The sequence below is a fragment of the Vicugna pacos genome, chromosome 14 (assembly GCF_048564905.1).
Source record: "Vicugna pacos chromosome 14, VicPac4, whole genome shotgun sequence".
Classification (NCBI taxonomy): domain Eukaryota; kingdom Metazoa; phylum Chordata; class Mammalia; order Artiodactyla; family Camelidae; genus Vicugna; species Vicugna pacos.
The window spans coordinates 17,063,137-17,076,042 of NC_133000.1; the positions used below are offsets into that span (position 1 = coordinate 17,063,137).

Here is a 12,906-nt window from a genome sequence, read left to right on the forward strand (position 1 = left end):
GCTTATCTCCAGTTTTACATCAAAACTGCTTTTTCTACAGCCACCAAATTTCACCCTATGTAGCTACATAACCTACCCTTCCTCTGCCCCCAAATACCCCCACTAGTTTCTCTTTGTTAGAGTCTCTTAATCCTTAGGCATTTCCCAAGTTCTTGTCTTCTGAGTCTTTGCAAGTTTGTGTTCATCTGTCAGTTCACAGCCTTCTTCTGTGACTGTAAAACCTGCCTCAGCTGGTCCTACCTCCAGATTCTGGCAAAGAAGTTTCCCTGTGGGTCTTAGTCGCCACTGTCTGACTTAAAGCTGCCTGACATAAACAATTTAGAGAATTGAATGGAAACAGCCAACTCTCATCTTTAATGAGAGGTGAAGTATAACAGATAAATAGAAAAATTAAAGGAGCTAAAAGTATAAAACATTTGAAAAGTAGATCTTGAACAAATCTGAATATTGATCTCTACTGATGAATGTTCCGCCCCATGAGAAATCTTGACAGAATATGGCGGCCACTATTTTGTGGCAGAATATTGCACCAGAGCTCTGGGTGATCCAAGAGCAGCCTTACCTCACATACCGGGGATGTCTCCAACTGTATTTGACCACTGTAGGAATTAGAGGGGGAAAAAAGCTATAAAGTGGAATTTAAAGCAAAAATATTTCAATGTAAAAATAGAAACTATGTTATAAAAAAAGAAAATAAGTTGTAAAAGGTCAACATACTTTAGTGCAGAGTCTTGTAATTCCAAGTCTTCTGCTGATTCCACAGGGTAAAACTTTACAACACTTCTCTCTGTAATATCTGTGCTTAATCTGAAGAGTAGCGGGAAAAAAGTGTTAGCAAATTTACAAAACTTCTATGAAATTGTACTGCCTTTAGCCATTTTTAGTTTTAAAATTTAATATATTAAAAAGTTATGTTTATCATTAGGATAAAGTAATGAAAAGTTTATGGTAGAAATTTCAAATTTTCCCACTATGTGCCAAATTTAATATAATAATTTTAATACAATTTTCCATCTGTTTTGATATCAAAATTCAACTTATTTGAAATATAATAGTAACTTCTGATAAAGTCATACTATTCATAGGTAGCATACACTAAATTTTATTCTAGAACTTTATTAGTTTACAGAAGTAAAGTTATTCTGTACTACACATGTACTATATTGTGGTATATGTACAGAGGGCATTTGTTTTAGTAAGACGATGTCTTTGATAGACACTAATATTCTCAGTTAAAAAACTAAAAATTCATTCATAAGGAATTTATTTCTGAAATTATCTTACAGATAGTTTCTGAATTTCTGTGATTTTAAGAGTTGAGCTTCTTTTTAAGATCTATAAAACCAGGAATTTCTGTAAGTCATATTATAGTTACAAAGCTATTTTAAAAGGTAGGAATAAGTTCGTATTACTCATGCCTATTGAAAATGCTATCAAACCAAAAATCAGAACTCCTTAAGAGAAGAAACTGACATAAAGGCAAAACAGGATAGCAATATTCAACTAAATTTTTTGATGTTGAGGTTGTATGAAAGGTAAAGCTCTAAAATTGAATCCTATAATCAGTGGCTTAGCTAAAATAAACAAAGAAATCTGGATCCATGAAATATGAGATAAAGAAAAACCCCAAAGTGTATATAAAATTTTTATTACTATTATCCAAGCTAGAAATAAGGGTGACCTCTTGAAGTGCCTTCTCTCTATTCAAAGCAAAAACAGGACTCTCTTTATTCCCATTACACTGGCACACAGACACATTATCATCAAGTTAGAACTGACATAATACGATAGCTACTTCAGGATGAACAACAAAGATCTGGAGCAGCCAAAGTAGTGGATTGTTTGAGGGAGGAAATCAAATCTATATAAAGTTTTACAACATAATATAATCTTAAAATAGCAATCCATAAAGATGCAAATCAACTATCACTTGGAAGGTTACTCAAGGCTGCTTTCTTCCACACTCATGTCAACTGGCTCACCATCATTGGCAACTCATTGCCTCAGACCTTTCCAAGCTGGAGCAGAATCTCCAGTTCCTCAGTTCACCCCACTTCTCATGAAAGATGACACAACTGAGGCCCAGAGTGGGGAGCCACACCCTCCAGGTCACCCCCATCTTACACTGGGTTCCAGTCCCACATTCCCTCACCAGTGCTATGTCCACCAAACTAGGCTGTTCTTTTTCACTTCGGAGACTCACATATTAATCTTTAATTTGTAAGAAAAATTTATTAGAAAAGGGATAGAAAATGTAAAAAGGTAGAAATATTAAAACAATATTAAGTTTAAGCACAAGTGGGCCTCCTCTGAACATCACGTCTTCATGGCTCTGTCCTGGATTCACGTTCCCTTCCCGCTCATGTGCTTGCCCTTAGGAACCTCATCCCCGCATCCAGCTTCTGTTATCGCAGCACCTGATTAAAGTACCTTTAAATCAAAGTCTTGATATCCCAGACCTAAACATCTAACAGTTGAATGGACACTGCCACATTGCCACTGGAACTCTACTCAGCAGGCCCTAAACAGACCCCAACATCCTCCTCCTCAAACCGGCTGTGCCTCCTGGTACCCCATCTCAGAGGAAGAAACGAGGGACTGGGGTCTAAAACACGTTGGACTATTCCCTCCCATCCTCACCATCCACTTCAAACAATTACCAAAAACTACTTAAGTACCTACCACTGTCTAGCTACAATATTTAAAAGGATAAAGAAAAACAGTAATTTAGAAATACCCACAGAAGAAATGCATCTTAATATATTTCTAGTTTTAATTTTTCTAAGCTTCTTATACAATTGGGGCCTAATTCTATTTATATGATGGGGATCAAACTTTATGCATTTTAAAATACTTTTTAATGTTAAAATTATATAATGAGCAATCTAAAATATATTGGAAACTTTAAAAAACATTACACTGGCCACATATTCCATCTTATTAAGGACCAAAAAGATATTTAAGTATCTCCAAATTGTTAAGTCATTTTCTTTTTTCCAAGTATTTGCTATAAAAACCACCTCCCCCTCACAATCTCAATTCGTATCTCTTTGACCCTTAGGAAACATTTTTAGAATTCATTCAAAAGGTTTATAAATAGTTTCAGACTATGGCTTTCCACTACAAAGATGCCTTCTGGAATGGTTTTGCCAATTTACTTTCCCAACAGCAGGTTATATATTATTTCAAATCCTCACAACCCTAAAAAATAAGCACTTGTAGACCATTTTAAGATGAGAAAACTGTAGTGCAGAGAAGTTTCAGAACTTACCCAGATTACCTGGCGTTAGAGCTAGCTTTGCAAATGACTCTAGTTGATTCAGGGTATATTGTTCACCAGCCATGCTATTCCCTATTCCTCATAATTTCAAACACACACACACACACACACACACACACATATACACACACACTCACTCTCTCTCTCTCTCTCTCCCCTCCCAGTTTCCTACCTTCTCACCAACTGCCCTCGTTTAGGATGTGAAACTCAGCTCTTTAAGGAACATACCTTGATTAGGTGCTTACTAATAAGTCAGGCCCTGAGCCAAACATTAGGGAGAATTAACAACATGAATAATCATATTTTTAAATCATTATTACCTCCCCCTGCATGTAAAATAAAGTTTCAGCTCCTCAACACAGCATTCAAAGTCATGCCTGCATCACTTCAAATGGCCCCTCCGATAAATCTCAGTCCTGGCTGCACAACAGACCCACTGGCAGACCCTTTAAAAAATAAAAATGGCCAGACCCCCAGCCCCACAGGTAATGTCAGGGTGTCTGTGTTTTGAACGTTCCATAAATAATACTGAAGCACAGCCAGTGTGGAGATCATCTTTTCTGCCTGAGATTTTCCAAGCTTGCTCCATTCTTTTTGACCTCCATGTCTTTGCAGAAGCTTTTAATTCCATCCAGAATTTGCTTTCTCCTTGAAAATGTCAGCTATGAAAGACCCTGGTAAAATATCTCAACCTGCAGGAAGGCCAGCCAAGCCATCTCCCCTTTTCCGTCTGGGGCCAGGCATTCATTCTGGTTCATCACTTTTGCTTCATTTTAAGCACGTAAATCAATTACACTTAGAAATCACCATCACCATTCAAGGCAACTCCTATTACGATAGTTTAAGTTCTTAGAAGGAAGAGCTGTGTCTTCCTCATCCTTATATCCCCCAAGGTGCACACTGTAGATCTCCCCATGCTGTAAACACTCAACTAATGTCTGCAGAATTGAAATGCTTTTCAAATCAATCGCCAAAGATTTCCAGCCATACTCACCCTGATCTGCCACTACACTTTCAGAGCCAGACAGTGGTGGTGGTGTACTCTCACTGGTACTCTGGGACTCACTAATCACCCTTTCCATACATCCCAGGATGTGCTGCGATTTCCATGTGCACCACATTACAAGACCACATCATCTTCAGGTTTAAATTCTCAGGACCTCTGAATGATTTGCTAGGGATAAATTTGGATCTATTTCTCTATCAGTATGGTAGTTATTACCGGATACCAGGTACACTGCCTTACTGAAAAATATTTCGTCCAGGGGAATTCCATTATCCTCAGCTGAGAAACCAAAAAACATGTCTCCTGCATACAGTGCCTATTAGTGATAAAGGCTAATTCAATTAAAATGATCTTCTAACCCATATCTTTAGAAATACATTATTTAGTTAACATATATTTGGCACCATCAGAAGTAAATATGGTAGTACTTGATAAACTAATTCTTTCATTTTTAGAGAATCTCTTGTATTCCTATATACCAGAGGTTTAAACTTTAAGCAATGTAAATATGCACTTTTACTGTATTTCTGTTATCTAAGAAGTATACCAAAAATTGCCCTATGAATTTCATGAAGAGATGGAAAATGGGGGAATTGATCTCAATCCCTCCAAAAGTTTGACTCTTTTACTTCTGGATCTTGGGAAAATAGACAGTTAAAGCAATTTTTCTTTGTTAGTGGTTAGTGGTGAGCCCACACTGTGAGTATAAATACTTTAAAAATTGAGATAATGCACTCAATAAATTAGCGTGCATTATTTACACAAGAAACCTGGGCCAAGGCAAAACACACCTACCTGTTGGGATCCTGCAGCAAATCTACCGCTTCTCTCAGCTGTTCAATCATTGCTATATTCACGTCCTGGTCTTTGGATGAACTTAGTCTGCAGCATGAAACCAAGCACGAGATTGAAAATGATCACTCGAACATGAACAGCACCTAGGTTCTTATAAAAATCTGTCTAACATTATAAAAACAATGGACAAATTCAACCTTCAAAGAGGACATATCACTATTTCATGGGGTGGGCTGCCAGAGTATAGCAGAAAGAGCTACAGGGTGAGGAAAGCCAGCTTGGCAATAAAGCAGCACAAATCACACAAAGTCTCAATGCCCTGGGGCCTCCTTATGCTCATGTGTAAAATCAGAGCAACGGACTAGCGGGGTGGTTCTCACCCTCTGCTTTCCTGAGCCCTCAGGGGATCCACAGGGGTGCTCAGCGAGGGCAGGTCCGCACTACTTCTGACCTTCCAACTCCAGTTCAACCAGTGTGGCTAAGTAAGACTTCAGCGTGGAATGCTGGTTCTCAGTTCATGCTCCTTAAGCAGCAAAATCACGTGTGGTGCTTAAAAAAGAAATGCCAGGCCTGATACTCTCAAGTAAGTCTTCCTGGGGTTTGGGCATTTTATTAAGCTCTTCAGATGATACTGGTTTACAGGCAGGGTTGAGAACAATAGATAAAAAGACTGAGAATGGGTTTCCAAAGCTTTACAGCTTAAAAACTCTTTCCCTATAAAAATCCTTTTCCCTGTAATTCTGTGATTCTATAATCAAGGTAGTCCTCCTTGACATCACAGAAATATATCCAACAAAGAGCTGGTTACACTGGACAGTGATTTGAAAGGAACTCTGCAATGGTTTTAAAGGGCAAGAGAGATTTGATCACGGTTACTGCTTTCCACTACATAAGCCAATGTCTTTCTGTAAGTGGAGAAATTTTTAAGAATGTAGTAACCCCTCAATAAGGGAAAAACCCTGACAAGGTATGATGACAGGTTCAGCCCTAATGCTGAATCATGGAAAACAAAATCCTGGGAATCAAAAACCTACCATATGCCAAACGGTCCAAACGCAAACCCTCGGACATGGTTTATTGTCTGATAGATCACTCATGCCCTCCTCCATACAGCTGGCCAAGAAAATCTTCACGTGCAGTAGAGAAGGGATATTCATCTGGTACGAGAGGCCGTGGGTTCAATCTCAGCCCTCTCTAACCCTGGGGCAGGTAATCAATCTCTCTGTGCCTCAGTTTTGTCACTGGTGAAATGGGTGATAATAACAGAACTTATAGGATTGTTGTAAAGATGAAGTGAGTTACTTCTTGTGAAGTGATCAGGACAGTGCCTGACATGTTTATTTAATACATGTTAGCTATCACCACTATTAGGCTTAAGACCAAGACATTAGAGGTATATGCTTTTCTCAGATCTTGAACCTGATTTCCTAAATTACATTCTACCCACAACCTCAAATCTGATAAAACTCAAGGCCAAGGAAGAGGTACAACCTCGCACTGTATGGCCCCAAAACTATGACAATAAGCATCCAGAGGAAAACTCGCAACTTCTGATCAGTATCGCTGGGTAAGAATACCAGCTTGCTCAAAGAAAAGCGGCCCAAAATGCTATCTTGACAGGGCTGCTGTTCTGTTAGGAACACGAGGTCTACAGGGTGTGGTGCACCACCAGCCCTGGGTACTCACATTCCCTCGGGATGCCAGTGCGCGTCCTCTTCTATCCGTAACAGTTCTTCACAGGTCTCTGCCCTTTCCTGTGGACAGAACACACGCGTCTTCTGAGAACCACTGGCTGTCAACAGTCAACAGCCTAAACCTGCCCCCACCCAGGTTCATGGCAGCACTATTCACCACAGCCAAGACGTGGAAACACCCCAAGTGTCCATCGATGGATGAATGAATAAGCAAAATGTGGTGTATACATATAGTGAGATATCATTTAGCCTCAAAAAGGAAGGAAATTCTGACGCATGTTACAACATCGATGAGGACATTATGCTAAATGAAGTAAGTCACAAAAAGACAAATACGGTCTGATTCCACTTACATGAGGTCCCTAGAATAATCCAATCCATAAAGACAGAACGTAGAAAAGGAGTTGCCAGAGGAACAGGGAGAGGCGTTTGGGAAGTGACTGTTTAACAAGTAAAGAGTTCCCGTTTTACAAGATGAAAGGAGTGCTGGAGATGGATGGCGGTGATGGTTACACAACAATGTCAGTGTCTTTATCATTGAATTGCACACTTAAAAAATGGCTAAGATGGTAAGTTTTATGTTATATGTATTTTGCCACAATTAAAAATGAAACAGAATGTTAAAAAAAGAAAATAAAAAGAAACCCTGGCTCAGAACCACAATACCTGTTGACTTAGAGTCAGAAAAGAGTCAGAAATGCAAAGCTTCACTTGATTCTTTTTGCCCTATTAGCACCTCCTGAGGTTGACAGATTCTTCCCCTGGGCTTGTCAGTCACATGAGAATGTGCATTCTACTGTTTGTGAGAGGAGGGGTGTGTGTGCTGTTAGGAAAAAAGGAAGTATAAAATACTTAACAGCAGAAAACGCCTCAAATTGCATCCAACAGTTCTCATGTGTACAACATCCAGATTTCCCTGAAATGCTCCCCCCTCTTATCCCAAAGAAGCACTGAGGGGGAGTATTTAGAAAGGTGTGTTCCACTGTTGGACTTCCATGTGCTTCTTTCCACTTTGATCTCTGACACAGAGAAATGCTGCTTTAAATCAGCTGACAGCTAGAACGGAAGCCATCCCCGAATCGGGGTACATTCCCCTAGTGAGGAAGGAACAGACAAAAGGGCTGTTTTCCATGTCGAAGTTCTGACACGTCGTTAACTGACTCAGGCCCAGACGATTCTCCAGATGTGTCACAGGGGATGAGTCTTCTAGGGGGTGTCTGGCTGCACCATGTCAGCCTCTGGCTTGAAAACCACTCAGACTTTTTCTATACTGATCATGCTTTTAGTGCATAATAAAATCAACATAAAAATCACTGTGCCACTATCCAAATGATAGTGAATTTCATCAGCAAAAGTACACTACTAGAAATAACCAAGAAAACATGTTCTTATCTCTCCCAATTGGGTTTCAACTGTAGGAGCCATGAGTAGTTCCTTCTAATTTTCCGTTCCATAAAAAAAGTAGCCAATAGTATAAAACATCTATTTTTTCCAGGATACAAAATAGGGGCATACTGGGTTTCTTTTGGTAAGTTAGACTTCTAGAGTTGATATACATTATTCATGGATTCCGTATTTATGAATTCGCTTACTCACCAAAATTTATTTGTAACCCCAAGATCAGTATGCATGGTGCTTTTGTGGACATGTGCAGAGCTTGGTAAAAAAAAAAAATGGGAGTCCCTAACCCCACCATGCACATTCCCAGCTGAGGCTGAACAAGGTGACGCTCTTGCCTTTCTGTTTCAGCTCTCATACTGTAAAAACGTGGTCTTTGCAGGGTCTATTTACTACCACATTTTCACACTTTTGTGCTTTTTGTTGGTGGTTTTGCTATTTAAAATGCCCCCAAGCATTGTGTTAAAATGCTGTCTGGTGTTCCTAAGCACGAGAAGGCCTTACAGAGAAAACACCTGTGTTAGGGAATCTTCCTTCAGGTATGAGTTACAGAGCTGTTGGCCCCAAGTTAAATGTTAACAGACCAACGATACATATTAAATAAGGTGTCTTGAAACAGAAGTACACATAAACCCAGGTTACGTATTGATCACCTGGCCAAAATCTGTGACCAGAGGATCTCAGGAACATAACCCTGTATTTCCCTGGGAGCAATGGTGCAGGACTGGACAAGTCAGTGATCCGGGAGACTACAGAAGTGCCAATGAATGAGGATCAACCATAGTTACAAAGCATAAGACGCTAGTTCAGTGAAGGAGGGAAAACAAGATTATATAAAACACAGACCTCTTGATTGTTGAGGGACTGGGTAGCTCCGCATACTGGCTGGCCGTCAAACATACTTTAAACATGATGCAAGTCAAGGCTAAAATTTAGGGCCTGATTTTCCGTATATTACTTTTCTTTGAAGATTTAGGTTTTATTTTGTTATTAGTGTTCTTCTCCACTTGCCGACAGAAGCCTCTTGCAGGAGGGGGCATTCAGGAAACGTTTGCTGACTAGGTTTCTACACCTTTCTTTGCCCACAGGACCCATTCTGTAAAGCAGCCATTTCCATGGCGTTCTTTGCTCCCTGAAATCTCTAAATCTCAGGTAATTTGCTTTTCTGAAACAATATGCTTTATTTTACTAATTGCTTTCATTGTTTTTCTTCAGGACCTTCATCTTTACTTTAGACTCTCAAATTAAACTCTTCCTAAAAGAAAGACAAAAAGCCCAATTTCCCATGTTTTTGTGACAGACTCATCTCAGAGTTGATGGACAGGCATCAAATCTAGGAGGGCCTTGTGAGAACCACTGGGTAGAGAGTCATAGGATTAGATCTTTACTGCAGGAAAATGCCTGGCAGCAGAATATAAAGTGTGTGTGTGTGTGTGTGTGCGCGCGCGCGCGCACGCAGTCTTCGGCATGCCAGGTTGGGATGCTCTACACGGAGTGGGAGGGTCTCCTGCCATCACCCAAATGAGCATTGATAAGGCTCCACTGAAGCAGTCAACGGAGGTGGAGGCCAGAAGGGAGGCAGTGAGTATGAGACATTTCAAAACAAGAATTGATGGATTAATGGACTAGATATAACGAATAAAGAGTTAATAAGGCTTTCTGTATTCTATCCTTTTATATGCTTCTTCTAATCATTTTAGTTAGTTTTCTACCAATATATCTCCTATGCCAGGCTCACTATTTTTATCTTGGGGGTATAAAGACCTCTTGTGCACACCAAGGTCTCATCCACTGTGCAATTCAGCTATTTCCCTCCCAGTCCCCTGGATGCCCAGGGATGTTAGTCTAGACAGAGACCAGCCATCCTAACACCATCCTCAGGAAAAAAGGACCAGCTCCGAGAGACCCCATGCCTGATTTTAACACAGTAACTCAGATCCCATCGTCTCTCATAAGCCACAATGAATCTGAATTTCACCAAAAACTGTACCTGTGATTCTTGGGTGCCACGACCTTGAGGACTGACAGACACATACCAAGGCACCTAATCGTGTCACAAAGTGGAGCCTTAACTACCAGTTTCACCAAGGACTGGCTTTTCTCTCTTGTTTTTGCCACTACTATGACAAAGGTTCACAATGCAATTCAGTGACTGCATACAACCTTTCAACACCTCAGTGCCACTATGTCAGTTCGGGAATCAGTGTCCTCAGACTGACCTTTCCAAAAAGAGAAGATACTCATTCCCACATTTTAAAAGCCTCCATTTTTCTCCTTATACTATTGATATATTCCCAACAAAAGCATTCGCCTAGAATACGTTGAAGAGTTTGTGAAACCTTGTCTATTTTAGCTTTTACTGGATGGTCATGGCAATTCTGATAAGTTTGCTAACTGATGCGATACAGTGACTACTGGAAAGCTGAGTAATTTCTGAATACAAAAGAAAAATCGTACACATACATAGACAAATGGAGAGGTACGGATGGACCAGCTCCTAATGTCAGAAAATAAACACATGAGCTTCAAGAAGATGTTAAAAAGGCCTCAGGAAGGTGGCAGTAAGCTGACGTTTATCTAAGGTGATGGATTGGCAACCTTAAACTTAAATTCTAAGGTACCAAATAGAAGTAAATAAATTAAAAATTAGTGGATCCTCAACTTGCCTTAACATAGTTTATAAATTCTGAATGGAGAACGTCTGTTCCGTGGGAAAATTGGTCTCTTTCTTCTCCTGGGTTGTCACTGTCACTCACAAGGGAAGGTGCCGGTTGAAATTCCTGATGAAATTCCCCTATTAGAAAAATTTATAGAAAGGGCAGAAAGCATGATTTCATGAACAGATGAGCACAACATAGATGACTCTTAAACACATCATCTAATTATTTCAATCTTCTCTCTTACCATTGATGGAGGTATATGTATGACCTAAGTTTTCCCTTCCTTACAGGATGTGAGGAAAAGGTGAAAAGAGGAGGAAAAAGAAGAAAATAAAAAGAAATGGAAAGCCCCAAACAGAATGAATATAAAAGCCAAAGCCTCCTTATGGCTTACTGCCTTATGAAAGAAATGTAATTTCTTTTTTTTTTAAGAAACAGAGAAAAGAAAGCATAAAAGAAAGCTTTTTGTGCTCTCAGTAACGTGTAACAAGAAAGTATTTCAAATTCAAAATTCAACAAATATTTACTGAGCAACTGCTAAGTGGCAGGTATGATGCTAAACATTTCAGGGATTTAAAAATTAGCCAAGCCCAATTCTTATCATTAAGAAGCAAACAATCAAGGATGAGTGTGGAAAAAGACTAAAGTAAGGATCCAAAATCATAACAACAAAAGAAGTGACTATGATAGTCCCCCATGGAGGGAAAGCAGCCTCACAGCACATTCAACTAGAGTGAGTTCTAGCTGGTACAGGAGAGGCAGAGGGGCAAAAGCAGATCTCTTCTCTCTGATCTGGAGACTAAAAATATCAGGTAGGGCCACCCCACCTTCAGGACTCCTAGCCAGCAGGATACCTTCGTATAGAACAGAGGGGAGAAAACTCACTGGTAACAAATTATATAATTCCTTTATTTTAAAAATATGCCTAAAACATTGCCTCCTATACTGCATAATGTTACAGATCAAATTAATCTTATCTAAGTTGATTATCTAAATTAGTAAAGTGGCAGTCACATTTCTGCATAAAGTATACAGTTATATTTTTGGACAATGTATGGTTCCAGTCAACATCTCTGATCAACATTAATGCTAAACTTAAAAACTTGAACATAAGAAGTGAAAGCAAACACTAGAGTTCGAATTGGCTCTCCCATCACCAGTGAGAGCGTAGTCAAACCATTAAAGAGATAATGTGTATATATTAATGTAGTTCTGTACTATCCATACATCATCAGTCTCTGCCACCACAAATCAGCAAACACACACTTTACAATTTATTTAAAAGTCACTGAATAAACAGAAGCAGTCAAAAATACTGCCATAATATAATCAAATGAGTGCTTCTCACCAAGATCTGAAATATATTACTAGGATTTTGAGGGTACGCGAGACAGAGTGCTTGGGGATCCTTTGGTGATTCTCTTATCAAAGAACCAGAGAATCTTAGAGCAATACAAGCCATGAGAAATCACCTCATCTAATCATTTCATTTTCACGTCAGAGAATTAAGGTCAACTGACTTGTCCAGAGTCAAGTAGATTCCTGGACACACATCCCAACTACATTTCCCACCTTTGCATGTAGTTAGATGTGATCCGGTGACCTTCCACGCCTGGCCATAAAAACCTCCCTGGAGCAAACCTCCATGCTCTTCCCCCTATGACTTGAAGTAGACAGACTTGGAAATCTTGTATTAAAGATGGCGGAGTCACCAGATGAAAGGAGCTTGGGTCCTTGAATCAACATGTGGAGGAGAGGTGCCTGGCAATCACTAACTTCCATTTGGACTTACTTTGAATTATATGAACAAGCCAATGAAATCTGAGGATGTTATGCATTACAATAGCTAGAGTTGTCCTAAATAGTATACCTACATATCAATATTTTCTTTCTAATAATGGGTATAAAGAATCTTAAATATATCTTCAGAATGAGAACAGCTCTACTACTACTAGTTTCATGATCACTGGCAAGTTACTTAAATTCTCTGAGACTTGGTTGCCTCATGTATAGAATAGAGGTGATACCCATCTGAGTTTTGAACTTCAAATGAGATCACCTGCACAGATTAGC

The 12,906-nt window shown here is 39.5% G+C and overlaps 1 protein-coding gene across 1 annotated transcript in view; it reads right to left on the bottom strand.

Moving 5' to 3' along the window:
* LRCH1 (leucine rich repeats and calponin homology domain containing 1) overlaps positions 1 to 12,906 on the bottom strand; it is a 170,937-nt gene that overhangs the window by 39,799 nt on the left and 118,232 nt on the right. The window contains exons 9-13 of the mRNA XM_006209444.4: positions 10,840 to 10,967; positions 6,768 to 6,835; positions 5,082 to 5,168; positions 718 to 807; positions 563 to 599 (exon numbers count right to left, since the gene is read on the bottom strand). Coding sequence (XP_006209506.3) covers positions 563 to 599; positions 718 to 807; positions 5,082 to 5,168; positions 6,768 to 6,835; positions 10,840 to 10,967 — 410 coding nt within the window. The remainder of the gene's footprint in view (positions 1 to 562; positions 600 to 717; positions 808 to 5,081; positions 5,169 to 6,767; positions 6,836 to 10,839; positions 10,968 to 12,906) is intronic.